Genomic DNA, 21864 nt, shown 5'->3' on the forward strand with positions numbered 1-21864 from the left:
GGATTTTTATAAAAGGAAATGAGAAGTTTGTGGACAGGCTGAGGACTTTCTCAGCTCAATGCTTCCAGTTCAAATGTCTGTTTTCTATCAGATTTCTTTTCTGAATATAAACATTAAATGAACACAGGCCTGAGTGAACAAATCATTATAAAGCTAAACGTATGGTCTGGAAAAGACGACTCCGTCATCAGGAGTTAGAATTTCTATAAAGGAAATGATTTTTCAAAACTTTCTTTTTAAAGATTTTGCCTGTTTTGATAAATTACTGATAATTTCTAGTAAATATCAGAGAAAAACATCAGTTATTTACATGTTGACTGTAAAAAATAAAAGGCCTGAACTGTTTCACAGAACGTCTTCAGAACAAAAATAAATTAGCTGGAAAGCTGCAGACGCTCGTAAGTCAAGGTGTTTCCACCACGCAGTCAACGTGAGGCTGCAAGAAATGAAACATCTGATTCCTGACGTCGATCAAACATGATGTCTGGTGGGTTTAGTTGATGTAATAATGTGGTTCCCTGCATCAAGTTAGTGACGAGGCTGAAAAACTGACTCAAGTTGCAGGAACTTAAACGAGCTTGATACCTGAAGTTTTCTCCACCTTGAGTCCAGGACTTGAGGTCTGCTCGTCCCTTTTAACTCGTCTTTCACTCGGTAATTAAACTGGATTTGACTGCAGAGAAAAAGCTCCGACTCAGTGTCATCAGAATATTAAAGGTTTAATGTTGAGCCTAAACATTTCTCTGATGGTAAATACGACCCAGTGGCCTAAAGGACAAGGCATCAGCCTCCGGAGCTGGGGATTGTGGGTTCGAGTCCCACCTGGGTCATCTGATAACATCTGTAAATTATACGATGATGTGAAAGACAAAGGGTCCTGTCACTTCTCCCCACCGGCTTCACTGAAGTTCAACCTCGTAGCTGTTACATAAGCCTTCTATAAGATAACACCTCAGAGTCATTTTCACACACATCTGTCAGCACCTTGAAGGAAGTCCTTCAGAAAACAGCCTCCAATATTCAACCTTTAGTTTATCACTCTGACCAGGTTTTATAAGCCAGAACAAAACATGAAAGCAGAACATCTGTAGATGAATCTGTCCCAACTGGTCTGCTGATGCTTACAGCGATCTCGTTTACATTTTGATAAATGACTTAATTGTTTAGTCATTTCATTGTCTAGCTGATAAATAACGTCCCCACGCTGATTTGAAATCACAGAATCAGTCAGAGGCGACAAAGACAACATGACGCCGTGGTGCTCTGCGACCCCTGAGCGACTGAACGAGCTCCAAACACACAGCGTTGGCATTATGCAACTGGTACCTGAACAGTCCAAAGGCTGTGCATGAGTTAATGATAAGGCTGGTGTGATGGTGGAGCCAACATCAAGCCCAAAGAAGTCCACACATGAGCAGAAAACTCAGCCGAGGACAGACTGTAGGAGCGCAGCAGAGGCTGAATGTGAGTTTATGTGCAGCTTTACATGCAGCTGAGTCAGAGTGGTTGCTGATTGACTTCACGTTTGTCTTCCTTCAGGCTGCAGCGAAGCTAAACGTGTGTCTCTAGAAGCAGCAGCAGCAGCAGCAGCACAGTGAAGATGAAGTTTGAGACCATCCTGGATGAAGTCAGCGGCTTCGGGCCTTTCCAGATCATCATCGTCGTCCTGCTGTGCTCCCCTCGGATGGTTCTTCCTCTTCACTTCATGCTGACCAACTTCATCGCCGTGGCGCCTCCTCACCGCTGTGACATCAGCTCGCTGGCCGATGGAGGACTCTTTGGAAACCTGACTCAGGAGCAGAGGCTGACCGTCGGCATTCCCCAACGAGAAGATGGAGGACCGAGATCCTGCGAGATGTTTGCAGAGCCTCAGTTCCAGCTTCTATCCAACAGCTCCAGCAGCGGTCTGCCCACGGTTCAGTGTCGGAGCGGATGGGTTTACGACAACTCCACCTTCACCTCCACCCTGGCAACAGAGGTACTGAAGCTGTCTTTGAAGGCAGCAGGTTTACGGCATGTACATCATCATATGCAGAAGATCAGAGAGCAGGCAGCAAAATAACCTCATTACTGAGAATGTGTTCTCAGATCTCGCCTCAGAACAGAAACGTAAAATAATAAATGCTCATTTTAACTGCATGCAGTCATCCAGAGGTGAGCAGCTGATACGGAGCCTCAGGTTCTACGTTCTCAGTCAGCTGTTAGGAGCAAACAGAAGAAACCTGCAGACTCTGAGAGGGACAGTTTCAGATAATATGTTGGAGCTGAGGTCAAAGCTGACGTCTTTCTGCCTTACAGGAGAAGCTGGCACCTACAAAGCTGCTCTCATCACTTCTTCCTCTGATTTACTTTCTCAGTGGGACCTCGTCTGCGACAGAAAGAGTCTGACCAAAACCTCCAGCTCGATATTCTTTTTTGGAGTCATGCTCGGGGCCGTGGCGTTTGGATTCCTCTGTGACAAGTACGGAGACGTTAAATCAGTCCACAGGGTTTACACGACATACATGAACTGTCTGAACAACTTCATGCGCTGGTTTGAATGTAAACCTGCACATTAATGTCTGCGAGTGTCACAACTTACATCAAACTTATAAAGTCAAGTCACCAAAGTTCTTCCCAGTAAAATAAAAACGTTATATTTGTATTAACAGTTTAAATATTGGGATTGTGACCCTGTGGTGGTATTTATTGTGTAATTTACATTTTAGGGATTAAAACTCTACAACAATGGTATAAAACACTCCTTAACCCGAGCATGAGGCCCTGCTGTGTTAGAAGCTACAGAACCCAACTGACATGAATGTTCTGTTTTCTCCTGCAGGTTTGGGAGGAAGAACACCCTCCTGGCCTCCTACATCATGTCCATGGTGTTCGGCTTCTCCACCGCGTTCGCAAACTCCTTCGTTCTGTTTTCAGCGTTGAGGTTTCTCACCGGCTTCGCGCTGACGGGGCTCAGCCTCAACTCGCTCGTCCTCAGTAAGCTCAGTTACCAGTGACGGTGTGTGATGTGTTCACAGCTTTACGTAAACACCAGTGTTCACTCCCTCGCCGTGCAGGCATCGAGTGGGTGGACACGGCTCACAGGTCGTTCATCAGCGTGATCGGGAGCCTGACCTGGTGTGTGGGGAACATGCTGCTGGCTGGCATCGCCTTCCTGGTGACCGACTGGAGGACGCTGACCATGGCCGTGACGGCGCCGCTGGGACTGGCTGTTTTAACCTGGTGGTGAGAGAACGTTACTGAGCCCATTGCATCCTGCAGAGCTCACCAGGTCCAAGTGCTTCTTTAAATAAGACTGTATTAAACTTAAATCTGTCTTTAAGTTTGTGCTTGTTGTTGCTCTGAAATGATCCGTTCAAAGTTCCTTCAAAAGCAACGTTACCCTCCTGAGAGCAGGCGAGTCGTTCTGTGAATAACAAGCTCAGATCCAAGAAATAGTCCTTTAAAGGGACTTGATTAGAAAACACCACAAAGTGAAATAAACCTGGTTAGTCTCCTGATAGACGTTCATTCAAAGCCATGAGTTAGAGGATTAATGAATTAATCAGTGACCAGTTCTTTATTCTGCAGACTCGCTCCGGACAGTCAGGATTTCTCTGTCCTGGAAACTAAAACCTGATCTTTGATTCTCTGTGACGGATTCTTTGCTGGAAACTGAAGAGATTCTTAAAAACAGAGGCGATCGCTGTTATTGATCAGGAAACAGATGCATCCGATTGAACACTGATGCCATAAACATACATCACAAACAGGTTGTTGTTGTCAAACTGTCTGAATAAACCCACGACGATCTGGTGTTTTCTGGTTCCAACCCTCCTGTGAATGACACTGGGACACATCGGGCCCCCTGAGCTGAACTTGTGATTCGGTGAGATCTTAATTACCTGTTGTTTGTAACTGCAGGTGGGTTCCTGAATCTGCTCGGTGGCTCTTAGCCAACGGTAAGGTGGAGGAGGCTCAGTTCTACCTGGACAGGTGTGCAAAGATCAACAGAAGACAGAAAATGTCCTCCAGCTTCAAACTGGAGGTAAGTGCTTGTGTTCTTGTTAAACTGAACTCATGATGTATTTCTGCAGGTTGCTCACTCTGACTTTACTCTTCTGCTTCTGCACAGGCTCTGGCCAACATGAACGTCCAGGAGAAGCAGGGGAGGAGCTACTCTTACCTGGACCTCATCAGAACCCCGAAGCTGAGATGGTTGACTCTGCAGACCGGGATTATCTGGTGGGTAGAGCCTTAAACATACCTACAAACATCTTGCAAATCATAAATTCCCTGAGAGAAATATCTTGGAAACTCCTCAGAATATGAGTTTTAAATCTCTGTCTCTAACTGAACATGCTTCAGTGGAACATTTAAACATATAAAGGGGTGTTCTTTATCTCCTCTGCAGGTACGGAGTGGCCTCGACGTACTACAGCCTCAGCCTGAGCATCACCGGCTTTGGCCTGAACATCTACCTCACACACTTCATCTACGCCGCCATCGAGGTTCCTGCCAAGCTGACGGTTTATTATGTCGTCAACGTCTTTGGACGAAGGAAGTGTCAAGCAGGGACGCTGATGCTGACGGCAGCCTGCGTCGCCATAAACATCTTCATGCCCAAAGGTCGGTCAGGGGTTCTGGTGTCGGTGGATTTCAGTGTTTGTGATGCTGTGAACTGGTGGGAATTAGAACTATTTATTGTTGTGTAGTTAACCCCATGAAGCTGAAAGACTTCTAGAAAATATGACCACAGCTGGACCATCTATCAGAGCCAGAGACTGTGAAGACATTTCAGTGGTTCCTGAACACCTGTCGTGTGGTTTCCTCGTGAAAAACAACCACTTCATCAAAACCACTTTATTCTACATCTGCCTCTCATTTTAAAACATTCCTAAAAACAATAAATGGTTTGCTTAAATCAAACCCTGTGAAAAACTTCTGCACTCGTTGGTGAGGCTTCTAGTGACCCAGCTGAGATCTACGGTCACACGGCAAAAACTCCTCATGAGGCTGAGCTGCTGTGTTTATGTGGAACAGATGGGAGATAAGTATAAAAAAAAAGAAAGAAAGAAAGGATGTAATTCAAAATATGAACAGTAAAATAGGTATAACATCTATACATATGCTGTAATGCTTGCTTGGAAAGAAATACTGAGCCTGTTGTTTCAGGAGTTTTTTCAGTTTTTGTAAAAAGAAATAAATAAATGAAGCTTTTGTAGTTATTATGAAGATGTGCAGCTTTACCACTGAGTCATTCTGCACAGAACCCATTCCTGAGTCCTGTCTGCTTCCACAGAGCTGCAGGACTTTATTTTGCAGTAAAAAATGAACCCACAGTGAGTGAAACTGTGACAGCAGCAGAAACACCTGGAGGATGAGTTAGAGAGGCTTTTCTTGTCTGAGCTCCAGCAGCGACGTATAAATTCACAGGCTGCTGTCGGTCAGTTGTGTGAAACAGTCGTCCATCCATCCATTATCTACACACCGCTTAATCCTCATTAGGGTCGCGGGGAGGCTGGAGTCTATCCCAGCTGACTCAGGGTGAAGGCAGGTTCACCTGGACAGGTAACCAGTCTATCACAGGGCTACACTTAGAGANCAGTTATTTACATGTTGACTGTAAAAAATAAAAGGCCTGAACTGTTTCACAGAACGTCTTCAGAACAAAAATAAATTAGCTGGAAAGCTGCAGACGCTCGTAAGTCAAGGTGTTTCCACCACGCAGTCAACGTGAGGCTGCAAGAAATGAAACATCTGATTCCTGACGTCGATCAAACATGATGTCTGGTGGGTTTAGTTGATGTAATAATGTGGTTCCCTGCATCAAGTTAGTGACGAGGCTGAAAAACTGACTCAAGTTGCAGGAACTTAAACGAGCTTGATACCTGAAGTTTTCTCCACCTTGAGTCCAGGACTTGAGGTCTGCTCGTCCCTTTTAACTCGTCTTTCACTCGGTAATTAAACTGGATTTGACTGCAGAGAAAAAGCTCCGACTCAGTGTCATCAGAATATTAAAGGTTTAATGTTGAGCCTAAACATTTCTCTGATGGTAAATACGACCCAGTGGCCTAAAGGACAAGGCATCAGCCTCCGGAGCTGGGGATTGTGGGTTCGAGTCCCACCTGGGTCATCTGATAACATCTGTAAATTATACGATGATGTGAAAGACAAAGGGTCCTGTCACTTCTCCCCACCGGCTTCACTGAAGTTCAACCTCGTAGCTGTTACATAAGCCTTCTATAAGATAACACCTCAGAGTCATTTTCACACACATCTGTCAGCACCTTGAAGGAAGTCCTTCAGAAAACAGCCTCCTCGCTGCAACATTCAACCTTTAGTTTATCACTCTGACCAGGTTTTATAAGCCAGAAAAAAACATGAAAGCAGAACATCTGTAGATGAATCTGTCCCAACTGGTCTGCTGATGCTTACAGCGATCTCGTTTACATTTTGATAAATGACTTAATTGTTTAGTCATTTCATTGTCTAGCTGATAAACAACGTCCCCACGCTGATTTGAAATCACAGAATCAGTCAGAGGCGACAAAGACAACATGACGCCGTGGTGCTCTGCGACCCCTGAGCGACTGAACGAGCTCCAAACACACAGCGTTGGCATTATGCAACTGGTACCTGAACAGTCCAAAGGCTGTGCATGAGTTAATGATAAGGCTGGTGTGATGGTGGAGCCAACATCAAGCCCAAAGAAGTCCACACATGAGCAGAAAACTCAGCCGAGGACAGACTGTAGGAGCGCAGCAGAGGCTGAATGTGAGTTTATGTGCAGCTTTACATGCAGCTGAGTCAGAGTGGTTGCTGATTGACTTCATGTTTGTCTTCCTTCAGGCTGCAGCGAAGCTAAACGTGTGTCTCTAGAAGCAGCAGCAGCAGCAGCAGCACAGTGAAGATGAAGTTTGAGACCATCCTGGATGAAGTCAGCGGCTTCGGGCCTTTCCAGATCATCATCGTCGTCCTGCTGTGCTCCCCTCGGATGGTTCTTCCTCTTCACTTCATGCTGACCAACTTCATCGCCGTGGCGCCTCCTCACCGCTGTGACATCAGCTCGCTGGCCGATGGAGGACTCTTTGGAAACCTGACTCAGGAGCAGAGGCTGACCGTCGGCATTCCCCAACGAGAAGATGGAGGACCGAGATCCTGCGAGATGTTTGCAGAGCCACAGTTCCAGCTTCTATCCAACAGCTCCAGCAGCGGTCTGCCCACGGTTCAGTGTCGGAGCGGATGGGTTTACGACAACTCCACCTTCACCTCCACCCTGGCAACAGAGGTACTGAAGCTGTCTTTGCAGGTTTACGGCATGTACATCATCATATGCAGAAGATCAGAGAGCAGGCAGCAAAATAACCTCATTACTGACAATGTGTGCTCAGATCTCGCCTCAGAACAGAAACGTAAAATAATAAATGCTCATTTTAACTGCATGCAGTCATCCAGAGGTGAGCAGCTGATACGGAGCCTCAGGTTCTACGTTCTCAGTCAGCTGTTAGGAGCAAACAGAAGAAACCTGCAGACTCTGAGAGGGACAGTTTCAGATAATATGTTGGAGCTGAGGTCAAAGCTGACGTCTTTCTGCCTTACAGGAGAAGCTGGCACCTACAAAGCTGCTCTCATCACTTCTTCCTCTGATTTACTTTCTCAGTGGGACCTCGTCTGCGACAGAAAGAGTCTGACCAAAACCTCCAGCTCGATATTCTTTTTTGGAGTCATGCTCGGGGCCGTGGCGTTTGGATTCCTCTGTGACAAGTACGGAGACGTTAAATCAGTCCACAGGGTTTACACGACATACATGAACTGTCTGAACAACTTCATGCGCTGGTTTGAATGTAAACCTGCACATTAATGTCTGCGAGTGTCACAACTTACATCAAACTTATAAAGTCAAGTCACCAAAGTTCTTCCCAGTAAAATAAAAACGTTATATTTGTATTAACAGTTTAAATATTGGGATTGTGACCCTGTGGTGGTATTTATTGTGTAATTTACATTTTAGGGATTAAAACTCTACAACAATGGTATAAAACACTCCTTAACCCGAGCATGAGGCCCTGCTGTGTTAGAAGCTACAGAACCCAACTGACATGAATGTTCTGTTTTCTCCTGCAGGTTTGGGAGGAAGAACACCCTCCTGGCCTCCTACATCATGTCCATGGTGTTCGGCTTCTCCACCGCGTTCGCAAACTCCTTCGTTCTGTTTTCAGCGTTGAGGTTTCTCACCGGCTTCGCGCTGACGGGGCTCAGCCTCAACTCGCTCGTCCTCAGTAAGCTCAGTTACCAGTGACGGTGTGTGATGTGTTCACAGCTTTACGTAAACACCAGTGTTCACTCCCTCGCCGTGCAGGCATCGAGTGGGTGGACACGGCTCACAGGTCGTTCATCAGCGTGATCGGGAGCCTGACCTGGTGTGTGGGGAACATGCTGCTGGCTGGCATCGCCTTCCTGGTGACCGACTGGAGGACGCTGACCATGGCCGTGACGGCGCCGCTGGGACTGGCTGTTTTAACCTGGTGGTGAGAGAACGTTACTGAGCCCATTGCATCCTGCAGAGCTCACCAGGTCCAAGTGCTTCTTTAAATAAGACTGTATTAAACTTAAATCTGTCTTTAAGTTTGTGCTTGTTGTTGCTCTGAAATGATCCGTTCAAAGTTCCTTCAAAAGCAACGTTACCCTCCTGAGAGCAGGCGAGTCGTTCTGTGAATAACAAGCTCAGATCCAAGAAATAGTCCTTTAAAGGGACTTGATTAGAAAACACCACAAAGTGAAATAAACCTGGTTAGTCTCCTGATAGACGTTCATTCAAAGCCATGAGTTAGAGGATTAATGAATTAATCAGTGACCAGTTCTTTATTCTGCAGACTCGCTCCGGACAGTCAGGATTTCTCTGTCCTGGAAACTAAAACCTGATCTTTGATTCTCTGTGACGGATTCTTTGCTGGAAACTGAAGAGATTCTTAAAAACAGAGGCGATCGCTGTTATTGATCAGGAAACAGATGCATCCGATTGAACACTGATGCCATAAACATACATCACAAACAGGTTGTTGTTGTCAAACTGTCTGAATAAACCCACGACGATCTGGTGTTTTCTGGTTCCAACCCTCCTGTGAATGACACTGGGACACATCGGGCCCCCTGAGCTGAACTTGTGATTCGGTGAGATCTTAATTACCTGTTGTTTGTAACTGCAGGTGGGTTCCTGAATCTGCTCGGTGGCTCTTAGCCAACGGTAAGGTGGAGGAGGCTCAGTTCTACCTGGACAGGTGTGCAAAGATCAACAGAAGACAGAAAATGTCCTCCAACTTCAAACTGGAGGTAAGTGCTTGTGTTCTTGTTAAACTGAACTCATGATGTATTTCTGCAGGTTGCTCACTCTGACTTTACTCTTCTGCTTCTGCACAGGCTCTGGCCAACATGAACGTCCAGGAGAAGCAGGGGAGGAGCTACTCTTACCTGGACCTCATCAGAACCCCGAAGCTGAGATGGTTAACTCTGCAGACCGGGATTATCTGGTGGGTAGAGCCTTAAACATACCTACAAACATCTTACAAATCATAAATTCCCTGATAGAAACATCTTGGAAACTCCTCAGAATATGAGTTTTAAATCTCTGTCTCTAACTGAACATGCTTCAGTGGAACATTTAAACATATAAAGGGGTGTTCTTTATCTCCTCTGCAGGTACGGAGTGGCCTCGACGTATTACAGCCTCAGCCTGAGCATCACCGGCTTTGGCCTGAACATCTACCTCACACACTTCATCTACGCCGCCATCGAGGTTCCTGCCAAGCTGACGGTTTATTATGTCGTCAACGTCTTTGGACGAAGGAAGTGTCAAGCAGGGACGCTGATGCTGACGGCAGCCTGCGTCGCCATAAACATCTTCATGCCCAAAGGTCGGTCAGGGGTTCTGGTGTCGGTGGATTTCAGTGTTTGTGATGCTGTGAACTGGTGGGAATTAGAACTATTTATTGTTGTGTAGTTAACCCCATGAAGCTGAAAGACTTCTAGAAAATATGACCACAGCTGGACCATCTATCAGAGCCAGAGACTGTGAAGACATTTCAGTGGTTCCTGAACACCTGTCGTGTGGTTTCCTCGTGAAAAACAACCACTTCATCAAAACCACTTTATTCTACATCTGCCTCTCATTTTAAAACATTCCTAAAAACAATAAATGGTTTGCTTAAATCAAATCCTGTGAAAAACAAAAACTTCTGCACTCGCTGGTGAGGCTTCTAGTGACCCAGCTGAGATCTACGGTCACACGGCAAAAACTCCTCATGAGGCTGAGCTGCTGTGTTTATGTGGAACAGATGGGAGATAAGTATAAAAAAAAAGAAAGAAAGAAAGGATGTAATTCAAAATATGAACAGTAAAATAGGTATAACATCTATACATATGCTGTAATGCTTGCTTGGAAAGAAATACTGAGCCTGTTGTTTCAGGAGTTTTTTCAGTTTTTGTAAAAAGAAATAAATAAATGAAGCTTTTGTAGTTATTATGAAGATGTGCAGCTTTACCACTGAGTCATTCTGCACAGAACCCATTCCTGAGTCCTCTCTGCTTCCACAGAGCTGCAGGACTTTATTTTGCAGTAAAAAATGAACCCACAGTGAGTGAAACTGTGACAGCAGCAGAAACACCTGGAGGATGAGTTAGAGTGAGAGGCTTTTCTTGTCTGAGCTCCAGCAGCGACGTATAAACTCACAGGCTGCTGTCGGTCAGTTGTGTGAAACAGTCGTGTTATTTAAATTCCTGTCATCTGAAGCTGTGAGGGTCACGTGGGCTGATCCCCACAACCAGCGTCGATCTAAAACCAGCCTGAACAATCACATCCTGCCGGGTGACGGCGAGGAAACAGAACAAAAAGCTGCACATTCGTTTTATTCTCTCTGGTCGAGCTTTCATCAGGCCGCTGAATTCATCATATGTTCCTTTTCGTTCCAAGTTAAACGCATGTTTAACCTCCGTTCTCCCTGCAGATGTGTGGCACGTCCGTGCGGTCGTGGCCGTCCTGGGGAAAGGCTTCTCAGAAGGCGCCTTCACCACCGTTTTCCTCTACACGACGGAGCTTTACCCCACGGTCATCAGGTCAGAGCCACATATTACCGCAGGTCACTTATCTCAGTTAAAATGTGATTGTTGTGAAGGTTGGAGTGTAAATTATCTACTGTAAAGGTCAGAGTGATTAACCTGTGGCCAACCGGTGCTGCTTATCCGTTAACCTTTAGAGGAAGAAGTGTTTGGATTGTTGAAGTGAAAAGTCCTGCCGCTGAGGTAGAACTACACAGGTTTAGTGTAGCTGAATTATTATTATTATTATTATTTTTATATGTGTGTCAGCAGGATGTTGTGGCTGCTGCAGCTGGAGCCGCTCTCGTCTGCTTTGTGTTCAGTTTTATCTACAGAGACAGTAAATATCTCTGACAGACAGCTGGATGGTTATGAGGAGAGGAAATGAAGTGTTGATGCACACGTCTGCTCTTGTTTCTGGTCTGAATCATTTTACTGAAACGTGAGCGGTTCAGAGGTTTGCTGGACCTGTTGAGACTAAAATCTCTGGTTTGATCTTTAACGTCTTTAAAAGCCTGTTCGGTTACCCAGTGAGTCAAACCTGCATCTTAAAGCAACGAAGGGTGTCAGAAAAGTGTAGTTGAGTGGAAAGTACAATGTTTTCCTCCAAAATGTCCTGTTGTTTATTATCTTATCGTCACGGCAGGTTAATGAGAGACTGGTTCTGCTGAACTGGGCTGAACTGCACAAAGCAGACAGAAGTTTAATATCTACAGTACGTAGAGCCGTGTCAGTGGTACGGTACCTGTGGTTTCCATTGTTGGTCACACCTGGAGGCTCTTGGAAATACGTTGCACAAAAGGTTTTTTAAATGTTTTTGTAAACGTAACAGATTAATTAAAGAAATTAGTGATTTATCGTCATTCTGCTGTTACGAGTGTAAACAGTTCCTACAGGCGACTGGTTTTCATGACGTTCTTACCGTTTGTTTCCAGGCAGAACGGTTTGGGCTACACCAACTTCATGAGCCGTCTGGGCGTGTCGGTGGCTCCTCTGGTCCTGATGCTGGACGACGTCTGGACCCTGCTGCCTCAGATCATCGTCTGCGGCGTGGCCTTGGTCTCCGGCCTCGTGGCCACGCTGCTCCCAGAGACGCTCAACGTGAGGCTGCCGGAGACCATCGACGACATCGAGGAGCCGAGGTCAGTGGACGAGCCCGCTAAAGCCACGGCGTGTCTGTAGAGTCACGCCGGCGCCATCTGGTGGCGGTTTGGACAATAACACATGAGGCCGCATCGTGATCGTACGCTCTGTAAAAAATAAAGGTTGGGATCAGCAACAGAACAGTTCCATCAAAGACAACTTTTAATGACATTCTGCTCAACCAACAAATGAGATTGCGATCTTAAATTATCACTCACTGACTGATTAACAGCATCAACACTCGTTTATAAGTTGATTACTCATAAAAAATAAAAAGCTGTTCCAATTAGCTTTTCCCTGTTACTTCAAAGGAATTAGTTTATGGAAGGTTTTAAGTTTAAAAAAAACTGTTTTTTTTTTGCTTTTTGTTCATGTCGCAGCTGTTCAAACATCGTTTAATTCAACAACAAACTTAACGGGGATCAACTTCTTTGGTTTTATTGTGAACGTACAGTTTTGAAATCTTGAAAACAAAAACAACAGATTAGAGTTTAAATCACACAGTTTTAAGTTGAGGCAATAATCAATACTGTAACGTCAATTCAACCCATTAAAATGTTTGAAAATTTAAGTTTTATCTAAAAAACAAACATATTTTTCACACACGATGTAAACCCTCTATGTGTACATTAAAACTCTTACCTCAGTATCTGCAGTCATTCTGATTTAAACTAAACATCCATGAATATATTTTCCAAGTTTTGTGTCTGAAAAAAAAGAAGAAAAAAAAAAGTGAAAATTTAAGTTCCATCACATGAAATGAAAAATGTGAAGCTAACAGTTTGTCTCAGGTCAAACGATGTCATAGAAACCAAACGAACCGAACCGTAGCTTCTGTCTGTGGGAAGCTTTGAGTGGCTTCAGCTCCGAGTCGATCCGTTTCTGTTTCGTTTCAGAACCAACTATGGCGCCTCTCAGAGCAAAGAACCTTTTGGTGATTTCCTGGAATCAAAGAGCGACACAAAAGAAGCACCTTGAGGAAACGTCCTGATGACCGAACAGCAAGCGTCCTGGCTGAGGGTTGGTACCGTCAACAGCCTCTAACAGACGTCCACAGCTTCATCTGGAACAGACTGAAGGAAGCAACTCGGTCCACTTCAGAGGGAAACCATCTCATTATTCCTCTGAACTGGTTTCTGGTTCGATTGTCTCTGTCTGAAACACTCCAACATTATAGTCTGCTATCACAGTGTTTAAATAGAATCGTGAGTGTGCAGCTGAATCATTTTAAGACAAACGAGCTTCATGTTTATGGAGAAAAAAAGCTAGAGATGAGTTTTGATGGTTTAATTAAAGACCATCGAGGGTTTAAACAGAACAATTCTGCTTCTCTGCTGCTTGTAAGAACATTCAGATAAAAATCTTTAAGCGTTTGTGTGATTTAAAAACCTCAAGATAGAAAAATACTGAAGGTCATTTGTTTGTAATATACAGACTAAATTAATCACTGGTTCAGCTGCAATCTTATTTATAACATTTATAAAGAATATTTTTGTGGCTTCTTAGACTTGACTGAATGTTGGAATAAACTGATTAAACACTGGGAAACATTCCTTTAAAATCTAATTTACTTATTTAGCAGGTTGGAAAAAAAAACAACAGAGGTGTTGCACGTGTATAAACAGGAAATATCAAAATAAAATGGTATAAAATACTAACAGTTAAAAGAGGATAGGATCTTTTTTTTTTTAAACTAAAAATAAATATTGAATATTAAGATGAAGACCGTTAGGAGCAGCCAACAGCCTTTTATAACGTGTACATGTGAGGTTTTTCTTGAAAATATCAATAAATATAAACCTGTACCTGACAGAGGAAAACTTTCTACAATAATAAAGTATTTATTTTTTCTGGTTTAGAAAACCTTAAAGTGCTTAAACCTGCTGGCAGCCAACACATCCCTGTAAGAACCGGTCAGAACCAAACCGATGTGTGCAATGTTCCAAGTTACAGTTAAAATAAAGTCTGTCAGGATATCAGACTAAACAACACGAGGACAAAAACATTAAAGTGCATTCAAACATGAGTGCAATTTAAGACATCAGTGTTTTTACATAAAGCATGAAGCCGAGAGTTTTAATGTGCCGCTGTCTGCTGCTACTGGAAAAAAGCTTCTTTTTCTTTTATTCATGCAGCTTATGATGCAACATTTGAAGCATTTTCAGAGCGTATCAGTCTGAACGTGACTCCAATTTGTCTTTTTTAAGTTTTTTCTTTTTTCCAGAATCTACTTACTTAAACTTGTTACTTAAACTTAAACCAGTTCTAATTTCAGCAGTAATCATCTGTTAGCTTGTTGGCTTTATCTACAAACAGAAGTGCACCGAGTGTCTCAGCGAGCTCACAGCATCAGTTAGTGATTCACAGAGTGTTCCTGAGAAACTGCAGAAGTCATGGTCACTCAAACACCTTACAATCCATCCATCATCTCTACACCTTAATCCTCACTATGGGGGGCTGGAGTCTATCCCAGCTGACTCAGGGTGAAGGCAGGTTCACCTGGACAGGTAACCAGTCTATCACAGGGCTACACTTAGAGACGGACAACCAAGCACACTCACATTCACACCTACGGACAATTTACAATCACCAATTAACCTCAGCATGTTTCTGGACTGTGGGAGGAAGCCGGAGAACCCGGAGAGAACCCACGCTGCACGGGGAGAACATGGAGACTCCACGCAGGAAGATCCCGGGTGTCCTCACCGGGACGCCAACCGGCGACCTTCTAGCTGTGAGGCCACGGTGCTAACCACTGTGCAGCCCCCCTTCGAATCCATCCACTCACAATGAAGTCTCACATCAGACAAAGATCTTATTTCATGTGTTACTACATGTAGTCATGTTTCCGGCTGTCTTTTAAGAACCATCACCAAATTCACTGCCCAGTTTTTTAAACTCAGTGTAAACAATTTTCAACAATTTCCCTGAGGTTTGCATCAATAAAGTTCTATTGTCTTCTATTCTATTCTAAGCTCAGTTATTTGCGTCACCATAGAAACGCCGTGCATGCGTCGTTAGCAGGAATGAAGCGTAGCTGCAGCGAAGCCTCCATTAGCTGATTGGTATCAGCCGCTGACCTGCAGCCAGTCACAGCCATGACGGTGTAACCTCACCCTTCTCATTACGCTGATGTGCTCGTACCAGCCAGGCTGCTGCTACTGCCGGCTGGTTTTAAGGATCTCAAGTCTCAGAATCCTGCTGCTGCTGCTCAGATTCTTTAAGATCTCCATTTAGAAGCATTTCTGGTTGAATCTGTGTTAAAGTGCCTCTGACGTGTTGGTGCAGGAATAACAGCTGTCCAGAACTAAGTAACAATCATCTCACATCTGTCAGATTTTCCTTCCGTGCAAACGTACGGTATCAAGTAAAACGGGTCAAATCTGAGCTCATGGGTGAGTTTTTGAGTTTCTTAAAGAAGGTGGAGTGGTGTCCATTCTCTCTGTGGAGCAGCGTTTGACTGGTTGAATCATGTTTTAGAATATCTGAAGCACTTTGAGCTGGAGAACCAGACTTTTTCTTTGAGCCCAGTAACAATGATAGAACTCTTTTGGGCGTGGTTTCACCTTTAGTACCGGCTCCACGATGGCCATGAATGCAACAAGCATCATTTCAATATTTTTTTTCTCTGACTGGTGCCTCTCCACATTGTAAAGCTCCTGTTGGTGCCAGTCACTGGAAAAAACAAGAAATATTGACATTTTTGACCAGATTTGCGCCATCATATGACTGGTTTGTGTTATTCTATCACAGTTCACCACGTGGACACATCAGTGAGCCTGCAACATGTCAGGACTCCAGTGACTTTATTTTCCAAGTCATGGCTCTTCAAACATTGATCCACAGATCGGTGGAAGAAAACGGGACTCCACCTTCTTTAAGAAGTTTGGCCTCAGATTTTACACACAGTCATCATCAGTATTCACCACTTAAAAATCAAAAGCATCTGTCAACCTGAGGACACTCAGACGCGGGACATCCAACGACTGGATGTGGAATGATCTCCTAAAGTCTCGTCTCCACGGTTTCAGCCACCGTGTCCACAGTGGGCCTCCTGCTCTCCTTCTGGCCCGGCTTCTGGCAGCAGGGCAGCGCCTGCAGCACCTCCTTCAGCCCTTTGGTCATGAATATGTAGAGGAAGGGGTCCACCAGAGGGCTGAGGTAGAGCAGCAGGTGGGACACCAGGCCCAGGTAGAGCACCGTCTCCCTGAAGTCCAGAGCCTCCAGGAGGACGCTGAGGACGAAGGGCGAGTAGAGGACCGTGTAGTTGGCCCAGATGGCGCCGATGCCCCACACCGTCCTCCTCCTCTCAGGGGTCGGGGGGTTGGACCGGGAGCAGATCAGAGCCCTCCAGGCGTCCACGGCGAAGAAGAGGAGGAAGGGGAAAGGGGCGAGCAGGGACACGGCGAACCAGAGGTTGTACCGCAGCACGGCGAGGGCCAGGATGCCGAAGGGGGCGGCCCACGCCACCAGGGCCACCACCGGGGACCTCCTGAGGCTGCTGCAGCAGCCGAGCCACTGCGGGTAGGCCACCAGGAGATGGCGCTCCTGAGCTATGAACAGCATGAGGGTGATGTTGGTGACGACCCCGAAATAGAAGATGAAGTCAGTGGGGCTGGAGGAGAACATGGAGCCATTCTCCATTTCCTGATTCACACGGGGGCGGCCAAAGAAGCTGATGATGTCAGACACCAGGAGGAACATGACGTGCATCGGAAGTTTACCGTCACCTGGACGCAGAGCAAACAGGAAGGGACATGACTGGACAAACATAGAGCATCATCATATTACACTACACAGTGTTTTACATGAGCTCAGAGCCTCTGACTGTAAACAGCATTTCATCTCATTAAAGTCAAAGACAGACGTTACGTGACAACATATTTACACACAAGCGCTACTTCTACAACTGCTCATACTTTATATATATGAGACCTGTTTGCCACTGACTTGTCACGTCTGGTTCTATCATTATTAATCACACGTCCTGCCATGTCCTGGTGTCTGATGCTGCTCATGTTAAAGCCACTGCTGATGTGAGGGTGATTTATAGTGATGCTGCACACAGTGTGGTGGTGAAACGATCCAAACAAAGACACAGAAGAAACGAGAAGTCATAACGTGTGACATCAACATACCCGGCGAGCTTTGCAAAGCCACATCAGCATAAGCCATTAAGCAGCGCTTTGATCATTTGGAGGTCAAAACGTGTCTGTGTGTCTAAAATTGTGGTTGAGCGTCATTGTCTGGATGTCTTGACGCATTTTCACCTGCAGGTCTCTGAACCGCTCCTCACCAGGACTCTAGCTGCCCACTCACAGCAGTGGAACGCTGCCGTCACAAGACAATATTTAAACATTTCTGACCTCCCAACAGAGTGCAGACAAACCTTTGGACAGATTCTTGAGGGTGTAAATAGCCAGTCCGATGGCGGGCAGCCCGATGCCGACGGTCAGCCAGCTGATCACGTTGGCCACCTGGACGGCGGCAGGTGTGGCGGTGGCGTTGCCTGTGAGGTTGCCAGTGACGCTGATGAGGTCGGGGCCAGTTGTTGTCGCTGGGTTGCTTTCAGCCATAAGAGGCCACACGGTGGCTATTTATGTGTTCAGCTGTTTAGATTAGCACCGAGGTCCCCAGAGTAATGTCCATCAGCTGATGCTGTGAGCGCAGGAGGTTGTAGTGGCCACGTTTCTCCCCTGTGGCCACAAAAACAGGAGCAAAACCATCAGACCGAAATAAGCGGCACACATTTGTACGAGCTCTAACTGTGAGCCAAGACCTTGATGGGTTTCTGCAGACAGATAGCAGAGAGCTCAGCTGATGTGTCGCTGCGTTCATCATGTAGTTTTTAAACACAACAACAAGCTCATATTGATTAACAGCAAACATGAGGGTCACTTGCAGACAAACGAGTCAAAGCAGGAGTCCTCCCTCTCAGCTGTCAGATTTTACCCGTCAAAACGTGGTTAAAAATAACACTTCTGGAAATGCTGTATTTATAGATTTGTGGCTCTGAACGTGGACGAAACGGCATCAAAGGGAATTATTCTGGGAGACTAATGTGAGTTTAAATGTGCTTCACGCTGCAGAAATGAAAGGTGGTGGTTGGATGAAGCTACAGCAGTCAGCGCCGGCCACCACGGAGCAGAGCAACATCAAAAAGATTTTATAGTGAACATGAAAAGTTCTGGGCCTCACTGGAGAACGGAGGGAGATTATTTTTGCATTATTTTTCAACACAGTCTCCTTGAACTTCACTCGGTCCATCAGTGTTTGAGCTCCACTGTCCCTGCACGCACGACTCCATCATCACTCTGAAAATAGCAACAACGCAAGCGTGACTTCAGTTGAAGAAGCAGGTAGAAGTCAGGTCGGGTGAGGGAGGTTCACGGGGCAGCAGAAGTTCAAGGCCACGTTTTACTGCTTCTGCCACCTGCTGTGTGGACGGACACGCTGTCTGCAACAGCAGCAGCCAGCTCCAAGCTTTGCTCTCAGACATTTTTGTGGACACGATATAAATCCTTATAGTCTACAGGTATGGCCCAAAATGGAAGTTGTGCTCTTTGTTTCCAGGTGAGACCTTTGCACTGACCGAACTAATCCAAATCAAAAGTCATGCTCTTTTAATTCTAGTTTGGTTTCCTGCAACCTGCGGCGAGACGTTCCTAACCAGCTAGCTGTTTGAACAGGTAATGCAGAGTCACCTGGAGCCACCTGGAGCCGCCTGGAGCCGCCTGGAGCCGCCTGCTGCTGGAAACAGGGTCAATAAAAACTACTTTGTGAGCTGGGACAGGTTCAAAATCTCAGGTGAGACTTTTCAGAAGGAGGCTGCAACACTAACTCTACAGCGCACATCATCCATCCATCATCTCTACACCTTCATCCTCACTGGGGGGCGGAGCCTATCCCAGCTGACTCAGGGTGAAGGCAGGTCCACCTGGACAGGTAACCAGTCTATCACAGGGCTACACTTAGAGACAGACAACCAAGCACACTCACATTCACACCTACGGACAATTTACAATCACCAATTAAGCTCAGCATGTTTCTGGACTGTGGGAGGAAGCCGGAGAACCCGGAGAGAACCCACGCTGCACGGGGAGAACATGGAGACTCCACGCAGAAAGATCACGGGTGTCCTCACCGGGACGTGAACCAGAGACCTTCTAGCTGTGAAGCCACGGTGCTAACCACTGTCCACCTTGGATCGTGGTCAATTTAACTTTTTTTTAACAAGAATTTACAAAAACAGTCTCATTCATGTCAACGTGAGAGCAGACGTCTGCAAAGCAATTAATTAAAAATATGAACTGAAAGTTGCATAACTTTGACTAAAACTACAGAACTGATCCTGTGTCAGAAAACATTGACGTGAAAAAGTCTTTCTGGTAAATCTTTGTCAGAATAAACAAATTAAAGTGATTTAATGTCAAAAAGCAACAAAAGAGAAATCAGCTTCCAACGGGGATGAATACATTTGTAGGCGGTGACTGTTAATATTTAAAAAACGTAATATTTCAGGTTTATCGTTGACTTTAACACGACAGAGAGCTTCAAATGTCAGAACAGATCTCTAGTGTCTTGTTATAGAACAACAGGCGCTTTAGCAGCTCTCACCATTTAAAGAACCCAGAGGTGTTACAAAAAACCTGCTAAAAAGAGATTGTGCCAGATGAAGTATATAAAAAACACACATCACAGCTTTTTAAAAATGCAACACCTAAAAAAACCCAACTGTTGTCTTACCTGTGATAAACGCTGAGTCACCTTCCCTCCACCAAAAACACCTCAGCTTGTTTTTAAAGACTGAAAAAAATAAAAGAAGACATGAAATGGTTCAAAATTAGTCTCCAGATGTCTCCGTTCCAGCTCCAGAGTTCAGGCGTCCCTCTGAGGAGGAACATGTAATTCCAGGTTTGTATATGATTCTGTGTGTGTGTGTGTGTGTGTGTGTGTGTGTGTGTGTGTGTGTGTGTGCATCATAATCCTCTCCAGGAAACCTTTTACTGCTGCAGCCTCCTTATCTGCACCCAGCTCAGCCGGCTGCTTTGAATGAGGCCTGGATGAGCTGAACATCCTCCGTCGGTTTACATGCATCCGTCTGTTTTGGCGATAATGTGGGAAACAAAGATTTGCATGAAAGACTGAAGTCGATGTATTGCGGGGAACTTTATCTCAACTTCATTCCTGCGTGTTTGCGTCGCCCCTTTTTAAAGGGGCGCCTCATTGATTTTACACTTGAATTTATGAAAGAGGACTTAAAATAACCCCGATGATGACGTAAAGTTGCATCATGTTTGACCATGAAGGACATAAAAAAGGGAAAAGCTACACGTCTGCCTCGAGGTTTGTTTTCAGCTATAAAAAGCTGAAATGTTCACACTGAGAACAGAATGTGGTGAATCTGACTCCAAATCATCACAGCGCATCTGATAAGTGGAGCCTGTGATCTTCAGCCCACATGTACATTTATGTTTCTCCACAGAGGGCAGCCGGCGACACACCGAGCCGGCCTCGAGGTCAGCCGAGCTGTTCCAGAACATACAAACTGAAAAAGGACTTTTCACGCTGCCAAACGTGCGTCACAGGTCGAGTCTGACGATCACTTGGGTCTCTCCTCCCGTCGCCACAACATGTGATCGTCTTCGGAGGCTTTTGTTGACTTTGACAATCTTTGTTTTTGGTACATCCTGTTATCTGAACGCTGAGGTCAGCAGAACGGCTGCTGCCAGGGACGGAATCAGCCAACCTCATCACAGCTGCTCATGTGATCAGTTATCTCTAACTTCTGTTCATGTCTCAGTCTTAGTCTCCTGCATGATACAGTTTAGCTGCTCTGATCGTGTATTTCAGCACATCTGTTGAACATACGTAGAACAAAGGCTGCTCGGACACACACCAGATCAAATGCACTTCAGGTGCGGCTGATGCTAAACTCTGCGTTTTGTGATAACCTGAGCAAACATGAGCGATGCTGATATGTTTCAAGTCGCGGCGTCTGTTTGGGGAATGAAGTAAAATGCAGAAGTTGGAGTTGAGAAACAAGCGTTACTAAGTCAAACAAGTGAACTTCCGAGTTCCCAGTCGCCGTCAAACACTATCAGGCAGGAAGGCTCGAACAAAAATACGTGTCATGGGAAATGTTGCTTTGGCCATTTTTGGAGCGCAACCCGTGCTGGAGGTCAGGAGGTCTTTCTGCTTTGACCTGAACCATCATTCGTCTTTCACGAGTCCTCCCACTTTGGTAGAAGGACCATGTTAAATGAGTAGATCATTCTTTAAATGTTACTGATCAGATTCTCCACTGTGCTTATCATAATGTAAATACTACTCCTGGTTCTATTATTAGTGCTGCTACTGTTGACGTCTCCCTGTTGCTGCAGCACTATATCGTCCACAACATTAAAACCAAGTGACTGATTTGGTTTCACCACCAGAACAGCTCTGACCCACTGAGTCCTGGACTCCACAGACTGTGAAGGTGTCCTGTGGTTTCAAGACATTTCCAGAATGTCCAGAAATTGGGATTTGGAGCCTCCATGAATCAAACTTATATTTCCAGCACATCCCACAGACGCTCAATCTGATTCGGAATCAGATCTGGGACATGTGGAGGTCTCCAAGTCCTCGTCATGCTCCTCAAACCAT

At 45.4% G+C, this 21864-nt stretch overlaps 2 protein-coding genes and 2 non-coding genes across 4 annotated transcripts; all 4 read left to right on the forward strand.

The window, feature by feature from the left end:
• The first annotated feature begins 757 nt into the window (after window positions 1–757).
• Window positions 758–830, forward strand: trnar-ccg (transfer RNA arginine (anticodon CCG)). Its single transcript has one exon. It is a non-coding gene; the product is annotated as a tRNA-Arg (tRNA).
• Window positions 831–1600: 770 nt separating this feature from the next.
• LOC103367445 (solute carrier family 22 member 7-like) lies at window positions 1601–6890 on the forward strand. The gene is made up of 8 exons (XM_008295467.1): window positions 1601–1978; window positions 2358–2461; window positions 2822–2976; window positions 3057–3225; window positions 3904–4027; window positions 4115–4224; window positions 4394–4608; window positions 6832–6890. The coding sequence occupies exons 1-8, from the start codon at window positions 1601–1603 to the stop codon at window positions 6888–6890; spliced, it is 1314 nt and encodes a 437-aa protein (XP_008293689.1).
• Window positions 6043–6115, forward strand: trnar-ccg (transfer RNA arginine (anticodon CCG)). The gene has a single exon. It is a non-coding gene; the product is annotated as a tRNA-Arg (tRNA).
• A 2-nt stretch (window positions 6891–6892) lies between the features above and the next one.
• Window positions 6893–13764, forward strand: LOC103367440 (solute carrier family 22 member 7-like). Its single transcript, XM_008295462.1, has 11 exons — window positions 6893–7270; window positions 7643–7746; window positions 8107–8261; window positions 8342–8510; window positions 9189–9312; window positions 9400–9509; window positions 9679–9893; window positions 10983–11091; window positions 12009–12215; window positions 13113–13240; window positions 13274–13764. Exons 1-10 carry the CDS (start codon window positions 6893–6895, stop codon window positions 13192–13194), a joined length of 1653 nt encoding a protein of 550 aa, XP_008293684.1. The 3' UTR covers window positions 13195–13240; window positions 13274–13764.
• The last annotated feature ends 8100 nt before the right edge of the window (window positions 13765–21864 follow it).

Source organism: Stegastes partitus, unplaced genomic scaffold (genome assembly GCF_000690725.1).
Source record: "Stegastes partitus isolate 25-593 unplaced genomic scaffold, Stegastes_partitus-1.0.2 Scaffold1050, whole genome shotgun sequence".
Taxonomy (NCBI): Eukaryota; Metazoa; Chordata; class Actinopteri; family Pomacentridae; genus Stegastes; species Stegastes partitus.

Excerpts from the sequence above, each read along its gene's own strand:
- LOC103367440 (XM_008295462.1), top strand. The coding sequence starts at position 6,893 with ATGAAGTTTGAGACCATCCTGGATGAAGTCAGCGGCTTCGGGCCTTTC. Across the intron at positions 8,262-8,341 it reads CCTCAACTCGCTCGTCCTCA|GCATCGAGTGGGTGGACACG; the intron begins GTAAGCTCAGTT and ends CTCGCCGTGCAG. Across the intron at positions 9,510-9,678 it reads CTGCAGACCGGGATTATCTG|GTACGGAGTGGCCTCGACGT; the intron begins GTGGGTAGAGCC and ends TCTCCTCTGCAG.
- LOC103367445 (XM_008295467.1), top strand. The coding sequence starts at position 1,601 with ATGAAGTTTGAGACCATCCTGGATGAAGTCAGCGGCTTCGGGCCTTTC. Across the intron at positions 2,462-2,821 it reads TTTGGATTCCTCTGTGACAA|GTTTGGGAGGAAGAACACCC; the intron begins GTACGGAGACGT and ends TTTCTCCTGCAG. Across the intron at positions 4,028-4,114 it reads CCTCCAGCTTCAAACTGGAG|GCTCTGGCCAACATGAACGT; the intron begins GTAAGTGCTTGT and ends GCTTCTGCACAG.